General features: G+C 53.4%; 1 protein-coding gene across 2 annotated transcripts in view; it reads left to right on the top strand.

Moving 5' to 3' along the window:
* LOC105702324 (homeobox protein homothorax) overlaps nucleotides 1-12720 on the top strand; it is a 307253-nt gene that overhangs the window by 46494 nt on the left and 248039 nt on the right. For both annotated transcript variants that reach the window (XM_012429814.2, XM_012429813.2), the window contains exon 6: nucleotides 508-696. In XM_012429814.2, coding sequence (XP_012285237.1) covers nucleotides 508-696 — 189 coding nt within the window. The remainder of the gene's footprint in view (nucleotides 1-507; nucleotides 697-12720) is intronic.

Here is a 12720-nt window from a genome sequence, read left to right as displayed (position 1 = left end):
GTTGACATGTATAGCGTTGCCTGAATCATGTATGATTGCAAGAAACAATTATTATTATTATTATTTTCTTTTCAGAAGAAAGATGTACGTTGTTGATTTAAACTAATTTGGTTTACTCGATCTGATATTTCATTGGACATATTTGTTCCTAGGATTTTGTTGCCGCAGGGCGTATTTCTTTGAGTCAACCAACATTTTTCTCTCAGGATAGAATCGGGATCAAGGAGCTATTCCCTCGGAAATCGGTGAACACGATTTCCTTTCCTTCTTTGAGAACCGAGTGCCTTTCGTTCCATATGACGAAAATGTAATTTAACGTCAAACGACGATCGGCCGTAAAATCGTTGCCAAAGGTTCAGCGATTTCCAGCCGTTTTCCCCGGGATTTCGGGCATTAAGATCCACGATATCCCTAGTATATCCCTATATTATACATTGTAAATACTGGAACTCGTTCGCGTACATGTACACGGAGGCGGTCTCGATAAAAGGGTCCGTTGGGTTGCAGGTGCACGAGCTCTGCGACAACTTCTGCCACCGGTACATCAGCTGCCTGAAGGGCAAGATGCCGATCGACCTGGTGATCGACGACCGGGAGAGCACGAAGCCGCCGGAGATGGGGAACGGCCTCGAGGGCGGTCCCCGGAGCACGGCTGACAGCACCAGCCACACGGACGGAGCCAGCACGCCGGACGTCGTGAGTACCTCGCCCTCGTCCACGTCTTACTATCCGCACGACGCGATCACCCCCCACCACGCCATTGGCAGTACCACGCCCCTGCAACTGAGCCAAAACCAAAACCAAAACCACCCGCAAGCGAACACCCCCAGTAGCGCCGCCACAACTCCCAACTCCCTAAAGCGTACGCACCAGCAGATGATGATGGCAGCGGCGGCCTCCGCCATGGCCTCGCCGCACGCCGCCGCCTCCGCGCCCCCGGCGCACGCGCACGCGCACGCGCACGCCGCCCTCGCCGCCTACCACACCATCAGCTCGGCCGTCTATCCGTGCTCGTAATGGGACGCACCGGAGTTACCGATCTCCGCGAGAGCTCTCTTCCTCTTCCTCCTCCACCTGTTCTCGGCGAGCCTTCGCCCCCTCAGCCCCCTCCCGGTCCGGCTCTCGTGTCGTCTTTTCTGATTCCCACCCCACCCTCGTCCCGTCTCTCCCGGCGGGAGGGAGAGAGCAGGAGAGAGCAGGAGAGAGCGAGGGGGGTGGGAGACGGATTCCAGGGGATATTCACTCGGAAATCAGGGAAAACGAATTCCTTTTTTGAGAACCGATCGCCATTCGTTTCGACGATGTCACTCGGTGACAAGGGACGATCGGCCTTGATATCGCGGTGTTCGGTGACTTCTAACGTTTCCCAGCTGATTTCTGCTCGGGATTTCCGGCTGATTTCGAGCATTGAAATCTGCGATTTCCTGAGCGAATAACTCGAGGGGTTGTTCATTCGGAAATTAGGGAAAACGATTTCCTTTGATTTCCTATGACAAACGATAATGAGAGATTCGGTAACGAGGGACGGTCGGTCTTAACATTGGGACCTTTTGATGATCTCCAACGATTATTAGGGACCGGTCCTCGAGGATCGGACGATTCACTTTTGCACGCGAATTCACAGTTTCGTGTACGACTTTCGGACGTTGACTTCGCAGCGGTATAAAATTTTGTCATGCGGTCATATTCGCATGCGGTGAAAATCCGCACGAACTCTCGAGTATCGGGTCTCAGAGATTTCTGGTTGCGATTTCCAGCCGATCGTCCGCGTTACTTTGAGAATTAACATCCATGATTTCCCGAGTGAATACCCCCTCGCGCGGATTGGTCTCGATTTCCCGGGCATCACGTGACGGCGCGAGAGGGCGCGGTAGGGCGGCGGCTAGGTAGCTAGGTAGGGCAGTAGGGAGGAGAGGAGGAGGGTGGAATCGGCGCGAGGGCGCATGCGCCCAGCTTCCGCTCGCGCGCGCCGGACTGCGCGGCGTCGGGCGCGCTCGAGTAACGAGTAATTAATCGTGATCGGAATATATACGTAATAGGTATGTAAGGTCGTCACAAATGGATTTGTGTCTATTTTTAAACGGATCTCTGGAGAGGAGAGCGCTACGTCTCGGGGGTAGAGCGAGGGTTTCAATTATTGGCGCGACTCGACCGAAGGGAGGGCGCGAGATGTCGAGAGTGTGTGTGTGTGTGTGTGTGTGTGTGTGTGTGTGTGTGTGTGTGTACGCGCGCGCATGAGTGTGTGTATATGTGCGTGACGCGAGTAGGGTAGCGAAAAATCAAAATCTAGGGCCGAGGTCGAAGTCTAGGAGCGACATCGAGGAGAGCCCACGAGAAATCCGCTGAGAAGAGAAAATGAAGAGTCACCCGGAAGCCGGAACGCGCATTAGTAACTAGGTCTCGGTACTCGTAACTAGGGAGTTGTGTGAGGTACATGTCCTGGTCGGCAAGGCGCGCGAAATCCACCCCCAATCCCCGTACTTGATCCCCCAAATGAAAAGATCGAGCGGAGAGGTCGATGAAAAGATCGCCTCTGGCTGGTGCCACGCCAAAGAGCTCGACGATGCCGGGAGAGGAGTGTGAACTCCGCTCACCGGTGTCACCCTTAACCCTTTATTTCGACGGGTGTATATGGCGATTTGTAACGTGCATACCGCCTCGCGCGGTCGAGAGATCGACGCACGTCCACCCACGCCCGTGAGGCAGGGGGGTGGAAACGAGGCAGTTCGGAAATTCGAAATCGAAATAAGGGCGCAGGGTGAGTATCGAGACGAGGCACCAGCCCGCTCCGCGGGCGTTGATCGAGATGATCGATCGGGCGGATCTCGATGAGGGGGGTATATCCCCCCTTGAGACCCCCGCGATCGGCTCCGGTCACGGCGATGGGGGAGAAAAAGTACGGGGCCATGGGGTCGGGTTTCCGCGACTGCCGACCTAGGGACCCTAGTTACGAGTGCCGAACCTAGGGCCAAGAATACCGGCGAGCGAGCCGGTTCTCTCGGCTTGAGAGGGCGAATCGAAGGAGGCTGAGATGCTGGGAGACGGAAATATGCGATCGTTTGGAGAACGCTGAACGAGGGGCGAGAGAGAAGACGGACACGAGAGACACGAAAGGGAGACCGGACTCTCTTCGAAAGGACGAGAGCGTGGGACGAGAGTTGCGCCGAGTGAGACGCGACGACGCGTCGAGTGGGACTCCACGACACGCCGAGAGAGACGCGACGACCCGCCGCGAGGGGGAGCGAGGGAGAGGGAGAGAGTGCCGAGAACGCAAGGTGTGTGCGAGAATGCGCCGGAGAACGCGGAGAGCTCAATGGTCGCGCGTAAGGATGGAACGTGAATACTTAGTGCCATAGGTTACACACAGTGGGTGCGCGCGCGTCAAGAAAGAGAGAGTGCGCTTTTGACAGGGTTGACGAAAATCACGATTTCTCTTATTAATTTCAAGTCACTCAATCAACTCCTCGTTTTTGAGATTGGGGTTAGATCGGTGTTACTCAATGCCGCACAGGAAAAGAAATTCAACGAACAATGAGATATTTCTTTGAATGATACCAAACATATATTTTGATAATTCGAAGAATAATTATTTTACTACAATTAATTCGAATAAATTATCATGGTTACGATGAAATGTTGCATTTAATTTATTCGAGTTTATTCCAAGCGTATTATTATTCTTCGAATTAACAAAGTATTTCTGTGGCGCTATTCGAAGATATATTTCTTTGGTCCAGTGACATTTTTCTCTCGATGCAGAAGTACTCATCATGTATGCATGTAGTATTCACCCTGTTGAAGAAATCGTGATCTTTTTTAAGTAGATGTCAATTGATTAAAATGATATTAAAGTCGATTCGAGTGGTCTCAACCCTGGTACCTATTTCAGAACGCGGAAGCTCCCGTCTAGTGTCGGGACGCTTTTTCGGCGTTACCAAGCCCCGCGTCGTTTCTTTTGTTACTACATGTATACATATATACACACACGTATATATACACGCGTACGCACTGCCCCTCGCCCCGGCCCAGATCGCAGTATTCCTGGATGCATTTACGAGTCGGCTCGACTTCGATTTTACGATTACTGTACTTAGAGTCGGACCCTGGATCTCATTCTGCCGCGGCCGGAAGGCGGAATTTCGTAGCGGTTTCGAGGCTGTCCTCGATTTTCGACGATTTCCGCAGCTTTTCAACGGTTTTCCGACGATTTCGCGACGAAGGGCGCCGCGGCGCGGCGGCAGTGCACGGTGATAGGCTCTCCGAAATTCCGCATGCGGAAAATCGGACGCGGACTCACCTTCCACTCTTCTTTTCTTACCTCCTCGAGGCCACCCACTGATGTCCCGCGAGACGCATTTGTTGATGTCGTGTAGTTACGTTTTTGTTTCCCATTGTTTCTTGTACTTGTTAACATTGAACGCGCCCGATAGGGAGAGAGAGAGACAGGGAGAGTGCATGCGGATGCCTGTGGTGCGAGAGAGACGGAGCGAGCGAGAGGGGGTATGACTTCGAAGGGGGGTCCCCTCGGTGACGGACTCTGTACGTATGTATGTGTGTTGCATTACGTCTTACCCTAGGTTTAAGGATGACACTCACCCGCACATTGTATACGACTAGCATTATAGTGATAATATATTTACCGATAACGATACTGTTTAAACTATTGTCTCAATCAACGTATTTTCATTATAAATAAATGTTAGCCTTGTTGAGTTAAAGAGATTATGCGTGGACTTCATTATCTCGCGATGACGTCGCGCCCTCCCTCCTGGTAGCGCGCGAGTGGCGGTGCGGAATTCACCCTCCTCTCTTTTGGTTTTTTTTTTTTTCAAAATGGCGTCACCACCTCTGCCAACGTCGATCCTCGCTTTTTGCATCCCCAAGACGTACAACTCCGAACAAATTGGGGGACCTACTGCGGGTGGCTTTGGAAGTGACTTCCAGCAGCGGCGAAAATTAATTATTAGAGCGTTTCTTTCTTTTCTTCCACGTTGATAAGTGCGACATTTTGGACTTTTGGCTCGAGACCAATTTCTGGCGGTTGAAGTTCTTAAAAGACTACCTCCCTAGCGGACGAAAACGGCGAGGGGACGACGTGTCCCCCAGGGATCAGGGGGTGGGTAGGGCCCCAAGTTTTCTGTGCCCCGAAATAACAAGGCGACTCGTTTTCGGCGAAATAACGAGAGAGGAGCTCTAATTAGGAGGTTCCGCCCGGTTCAAACGAAGGAACCCGACAGGGTGCCTCCCCCGGGCCCCATTTGCATGGGGGGGGGGGTCCTCCGGCGGCGGAATTGCCCCCGCCCGCCCGGGGGGCAGGGGCTCCATACGAATCGGCCTCTCGCGATTCCCAAAGGCACGGAGACCCGCGCCTCCCATAAATCTCAGTTAACCCTGCCTCGCCGCCCACGCTAATAAATATTTAACCCTTTAAATTTGCAACAACCCTTAGCGTGTAGCCGATTTGCATAAGGCTTCTATTTCATTTACACATCGCATAATTGAATATTTAAATTCAATTGCCGGCCGTTACGCGCTCGCGCAGTCTCGAGGCCGCAAAACTGCAGTAAAACTTGTAACGGGGCCACTTTCCGCCCCCGGCATCCCTTATTCCGCTGCGGTCGAGCCACCCCTTCCCGCGAAACACCCCGGAGGACTCGGGAGGCGCTCGCGCCTCCACCTCGGAGGGGCGTCCCCACACCCCCGCAGTCTGGAAATGCGATGGGGAGGGAAGTTCACCCTTCTACGGTAGATCTTCGAGAAAATCGGCGACACGAAAATTCCCCTCCATTGCTGGTTCTTCGCTTCTCTCTTTACAAAATTATTTATTACCCTTTTTCCTTATTTTTTTCGAGCACGGTTCTCGAGGCGATCACGCCCACGAAGGGCGCCGCGAGGAAGAGGAGAGCGTCTTAAGCGGTCCGGCTGCGGGATTACCATTGTCACGCTTCCCAAAGCGGTAAGGATGATCGGCGGAGATGAAACGAGGCAGATAGGAGACGCGTCAAAAATCGAGAAGGCGGCCGCCTCGAGCGACGTGGACGCGCGACGCCGACACTGACAGCATAATACATTATCCGCGCATAGATACACGCCGATAGCGCGCGTGGACGAGAGATCGTGCGAGCCGTACCCACGAGAGACACTCGGAGAAACTCCGTCGCTTACCATAGGGCCCCATCGGGTCCCATCGATTCCCATTAATGCGCCGATATCGACGGTGATTAATCTCATTCGCTTAGGCCGCGAATGGACTTTTGAAGGTACGAATGTCGCGCGGAGTCATTGAATTACCTCGGGTGGTACCGGTACCTTGGAAATGAGCCACGAAAGAGACGGATGTAAGGACGATCGAGAGGAAAATCGAGAGAATGAGCGATACAGGAATTTCGGAAAATTCTTTTCATACAAGTACTCGGGATACCAATGGCGATTAACCCCCCATTCAATGGGTCGTTCCGATTTTGAAGATCGAGGGTCGTGCGAAGTCGTCAAATTGTGGAAGCGTGCGAGGAGAGAGACGGATGCAGGGGCGATCGAGAAAAAGAAACGGGAGGTCGATAAAGGAATTCCGAAAATTCCTTTCGCGCAAGTAGCCGCGACAACAACGTGGATTAACACTAGAACTACCAAGACCAGTCAAAATGACTGGTTTCAAATAGTCCACCTTATAAAAAAAAAAAAATCCGCCGGTAGTTCTAGTGTTAACCTCATCCAAAACGGTCGTATCAAATTTTGAAGTGACAAGTGTCGCGCAAACTTATCTAGTTACCAGGGATGATACGCCCCCCCGGAAGCGCGCGACGAGAAAGAGAGGGGACAGGAATTTCGGAAAATCCTTTTCGCACAGGTAGCTCTCGGAGTAGAAATAGCACGGTGTCACTCGCGATTCATTAATTTCGATCCGATTTGACCGCGGTGACTCGCCCGGTCGATTTCCCCTTTTGCTCCTTTTCCCGGAGCCACCATTAATCCAGGGATGACTCAACGGAGGTCGCGTCGCGCGTGGAGATCGCCCCACCTGGTCAGGTCGGCGGGGACGGAGGTGGCAGGACGGTGGTCGGGTAGGTAGGTACGCGGCTTTACGCACCGCTCGGGAGAGTAACGCGATAAGTGTAACGAGTACCTCGGCCAATTGCGAGCCGAGCCGCTCCTGGCGAAGTACCGCCCATTTGTGTGTTAATGCCCGCGTACGTACTCAACGGCGGTCATACGCGATTGCGCGCATGCGCGCGAGCGAGCCGCGTCGCCTTTCCTGGGAATCTCCTTATCTCGCCTTATGTCCACATAGTTCAATGACGATTGAATAAGTTGACGTTAAAGAGACGAACAAAAATCAGTTAATCCTCCTGTAAGAGGCAGCGATGGTGCCGGCCGAGGAGATCTTCGCTCAGGAAATTATGGATTTCAGTACTCGAAATCACGTGAAAATCACCTGGAAATCCTAAGCAGAAAGCGCTGGAAATTTTTAGGAATCACCGCGACATTCTCACAATTTTAAGACCGAATCGCGTTATTGCTTATCATATTAAATCAAAGTCAATCGGTTCTCAAAGAGGGAACTCGATTTCACCGATTTCCGAGTGAACAGCCCCTCGGTACCGGTGTGTCCAGGTAATGCTTGATTCCATTAATTCCCGGTTAAATCTAAATTAATTAATCGGCGATCGATCGAGGAGCTCGACCGGAACGCACAGGTGAGAAAGGCACAGCAGGCAGGGAAATGCGGGCTGCGCAGGCGAGGCAGGACACGAGGCAGGATACGCAGGATACGCAGGATACGCCGAGGGGTGGTCGATAATTTCATCGCTACCAGCAACGTCAGCTGGGGCGGAACGTGTGTGTTTTCATAATGCAATATCGCTGTAGCATGGGGCCCGGCAGGGGCGGTGGGGCGTTGGGGAGGGGAAAGTGCGTGGAGGGTGTTTTGCTGGTAATTGGTGCCAATTTAATCCTGCCCTTCACCCGCGTAGCCGTATTAACGCTAAGGGAGGATCGGGCGCGGCTGGTAAGGGTGAGTGGCTGCTCGGCGCCCTTCTCACGGGGGGCGTCCGCCGCCGCGACGTGGGGTGGCTTTTGCCACGCACACCCGCGCACGCACGGCGTGTAAACGCTATGGGAAAATATAATTAACGGTAATCGCTCGCGTACACTGCCAGGATTAGTCGGCCGCTCCCTCCACCCCTACGGTCGGCGCGCTAAATCGTCACCCGTGAATCTTTCACCGTATCCTCCCCTAGCGATGTCTACCGGGTTGATTTCGCATTAACGAGAGCGCATTTCCCGGGATTTTGGAGTGTACAAAGTTGCATTGGATTTTGGAGCGTGCAAAGTTTCATCGGATTCGTACTTCTTTTTCGTTGAACCTCCCGTGGTTTAAGGCGATGTCTCAGGTGGCGCTGAAGGGGTCTCGTTTATGATATTTCTCTAAACTGGGCGTACCGAATTGTTTCAAACTCCACCACGTGATTACGGAGGTTCTAGGGAAGGTCCCGACAACCATGAAATTTCAGTTGTCTGAAATTTTATTTATGGACAATAACAAATTGTTTATGAAACGTGAAATTTCATGAGGGTCAGGACCTTCCTTGGGGCCTCCGCGTGTACGTGATAAAGTTTCAAACGATTCGGTACATCGAGTTAGTGGAAAAGTTTCACGATAAACTAACCCCTCGGATGACAATTTCGCGTCGCCTTAAGAGGGAGGTGCACCCCACAAGAGCTCGGGGGCCAGGATGACGGAAGGTCGTGGCGATTTATCTGGGTGGGAAAAGGCGATCCAGGAGCCAAGGTCGTCGATCCTGGTATAACTTCGGGTCCGTCCATTGTTCTCGACATCGGGGCTGCCGGTCGCGCCGGTCGCGGCGGTCGCGTCTGCGTCCTGGGCGCGTCTCGCCGAGAGGTGGGCGGATAGAGAGCGGCCGGTCGCGGGACGGCGACGAGAGCCGGCAGGAGATGCCGGGAGATCTTGTATGCAAATTCCCCGGTGCATCTCCGTGGGATCCCGGCGGGATCTGTGGAGGATTAACGGGCCGGCTCGCATGAAAGGAAAAGAGGGACTCCTCCGCCTCCGCCACCTCGTCCTGGCCGGTGTCTCCCGCGCTCCTCGGCCGGGATGCCCACCAAATAAGAGAACCGATCCGCACGGCACCGGTCAAGTCGGAGAGAAAAAGGAGGAAAAGGGCGAAAAAGGCGAAAAAGGTGAAAAAAGGGGGGCAAAAAGAAAAGGGCGGAGCGTAGCGTCGCCGCGGAATGGTCCAGGACGCATTCCGCCTTGGCGGCGGGCCGCAGGGTTGCATCTCCCTCTCCGCGGCGGGATATCCCCGCGCGGATCTCGCAAACTGCATAAACCTTACCCGGGTCCGAGCGAGACGTAAAAAGAGGAGAAATCTTCCCGGGGAGGAGAGGCGGGGGTCGCGCTAAAGAGGGACGTCGAGGCAGCAGAATGGTCCAGCCGGACCGGAGGCTGAGCGATGTGCGCGCGCATCCGGACGGCGAGGTGCGAAGAAAACTATTTGCCGGCAGTTTTGCGGCCCGCGGTTAGATATACGATCGCGAAAGAAGCACGCTACGTGAGCCGACTGGGAAGATGAATCTTAAGTCGGGCCCGGGGAAACGGATTTTATCGTTATTGCCGGCGCGCGTAGAGACCGGGACGGTCGCGCCAGGACCGGTGATCCTCGCGACTTCGGGGGTCCAGATCGCGTTTTTACTGACTTCCGGCCGATACAGTGTACGTTCCTCTGTACAGCATGGAATATGCATCCACCGAGGAAATAATTTCATTGGCCCAAAGAAATATTTATTCGAATAGCACTAAAAAAATATGTCGTTAATTTGACGAATGACTATTTGACTCCGAGGATCTCAGAGTGTCATAATTCCGAACGAACGTTGCACCCAATTTTATTAATTTGAAGAATAATTATTTGTCTCTAATAAATTCTAGTAAATCGTCTAAATCCCAAAGAAACCAGTTTCAACCAATTTATTCGAGTTTCTGAGTCGAACAATGCTGAATTATTCTTTGAATTAAAATATTTCTTTTGGTATCATTCAAGGGAACACCTCTTCGGTTCAATGAATTTTTCTTCTCAGAGTATAGGTGCATTTGCCACGCCGAGATATGTTTTTTCCTTCTCAGTTTGAGTTTGAACGAGATGAGCGCGAAATTGGCCTCCTCCGGTCGTGCGTCGCGAGGAGCCGGGTTAATCGAGCTCGCGCGTATAAATCCTATTAGAGGTTTAGAGGGTGGCTCGGGTGTAGGTGGAAACGTCGCTCCCCGTGTAAACACCGTAAAGCCCCTCGCTCCCCCCGACCCGCCCTTGTACTCCGGTAATACGTCCCGTGTATACGTAATCCCGAGACCGCGGGATCCGCGACTCGCGGGGAATAGGGTGGAACGCCCCCACGTGGGTTGAGAGAGAGGAGAGATCCTCATGGCGGGTTTCCATCGTTTTTTGGGATGAGAAATACTCAAATTTCTTCCCTTTCCACATCCGATCGGGGCGGAAAACCGTTTCCAGGTTTACTCGCGGAAACGCCGCGGTCTTTCGATCCGCCGCGCGGATTCGCTCCGCCGAGCGCGTTGCTCGGTTAAGAGACGTATATTTATATACGTGTCGAGTTCGGTGAGCGGTGCTATCTAAATTTAACGGACGACGCGGGCGTCCCGACGCCGCGTCCACGGTCACCCCGGAGGAGGCCTCCTCACGCGAAGCGGTCCCGAGGAACTCGCTGCCGAGGCCCGCGGGCCCCGACGCCCGGCGTCGCGACGGCATTCCGCCCGTCACGGGAGCACGAGGGCGTCGCGGTGTTAAATACGACGCCTGGCCTCTGCGTCGTTCCGTCTCGACGTTTGATTCGTCCCCTCCATCGCGGAGCCGGTGGTCGAGTTTTCGATCCTCGCGCCGGGCGTCGCGACGCCGATGCTCAGATGTGAAACACCTTTATACCGCGAAGAGAGGAAAGTGGAGAAATCATCGCTAAATCGTATCGCATTGAAAGTAACCGTGACTAATGGGAGAAAATTATGAAAAAATTGACATTTCTCTAACTGGCACACTGATAAGAGGTCGGATTAACCGCGAGTGTCTATCAGTCCTCTATGAGAAGTGGCGCCGATCGCGGAATTCAATTGTTTCTAAATTAATGGAGGCTGATTGGAAACAATTTGGAACAAAAGATTGACTTTTAGGTACCGCACCGATAAAAGATCGAATTAACCGAGGGTCTGACAGTGCCGTACAAGAACTGGTGTCGACCGCGGAATTCCACGGCATGTAAATTACTCCTACAGGTATAAACAAATGTGGATAAATCTAAAATTTCTCCAGGGTGCGGAATAATCGGGGTCGCAACGATAAGAGACAGGATTGACCCGGGAGTCGGCCGCAGCGTCGTCTGGTACGTGACGAACGAGGAGGGTCGCGCCGTGCGGAATTCGCGTTTCCCGTCACGTCATGGGGTCCGGGTTGCTCGGGCCGGTTTCTCGGCGATTTGTCGTCGGCGACCCCGGGGGTCGCGGGAATTAGCATCGCGAGTGATTTCCAAACGAGTGACGGGCCCTCGGGTCGGTCGGCGGGACAAAGAGCGCGTCGCGGAGAGAGACGGCCGCAGCGTTCGCGCACTGAAAGACGCGCCGCTGAGAGGATCAGTCACTTGGGTCGGTGCAGACTGCGAGAGGCCGCGTTTCAACGGCCGCTGCGGAGGCATCGCCCGTAACGCGGAGTCCCCACGAGGCGGAAAACGGGTTTTTTTCATTCGAATTTCACGATGATTACTCGAACGACGCGTTTCCCGCGACACCTCCTCGCGCGGCGCCGCGGGTGGTCCGCGATTCCGCACGGAGGACGGGGTTCCGTTAGCCGTTTGCGAAGGCAGCCGACGTCGGCGGCGACGTGCCCGCTCCGTCGCGGTGCCGATAACGCGGACCCGCGTCGTCCTGGGTGGCCACTGTCGTCGGCCGGACGGGCCGCGTTGCGGTCTTATCAGCGGCCACAATGCCGCGGCGATCTCGGCCCCCCGGGGAACGAGTCGACTTTGTCGCCATCTCCTGGATCTCCGAGCGATCCCTCTTTTTCCCACCAAGAGCATCTTCGGGATTCGCGGAATGGTCCCCTCCTCCTGTGAGACCTCCCCGCGCCGGAAGCTCTCAGGCTCCGCTCGCGTCGACTCGCGAATTGGAAATGACTCCCCGTGTTCCGTTATCGCCCCCTATCGGCAACCGTGGGAGTGGTCGACTAAATATCCCCAGGGTCGAGAGAATCTTACGATTCGCGGGAATTGGACAATGCATAACCTCTGGACCCGAATCAAATGAGGATGATCTTGTTTTTGCCCTCGCTCGTCGCGAAGATTTGCTCGCCATAAGAGGTAATGATAAGCGAGTATTTCACTCGGTCTTGCAACAAGTGCAAATATTCAAACCTTAGGGCAAAAAGTCTTGCAAGAAGTGCAAGACCAAGGTCACGACCACGGTATAGGCTTGTTCTTGCATTTGCTCATCCCTAACCGAGAAAAAAGATTAGTTGCCCGAAACAAATACATATTGTTACCCGTATCATATACAATAGCGAGTAATCCTTGCTTTGTCGAGAAGTAAAATTTGTCATCGATTTAAACGAATTTCGTTCACTCAATCTGACGTCTTTTTAAACGTACTTGATCGCATGGTTTTATTATGTCGCCGCAATGCATATTTCTTTGAACTTATTTTCTCTA

Source organism: Orussus abietinus, unplaced genomic scaffold (assembly GCF_000612105.2).
Source record: "Orussus abietinus isolate OABI.00-Male unplaced genomic scaffold, Oabi_2.0 scaffold72, whole genome shotgun sequence".
Lineage (NCBI taxonomy): Eukaryota > Metazoa > Arthropoda > Insecta > Hymenoptera > Orussidae > Orussus > Orussus abietinus.
This window is presented reverse-complemented; position numbering and strand designations above follow the sequence as displayed.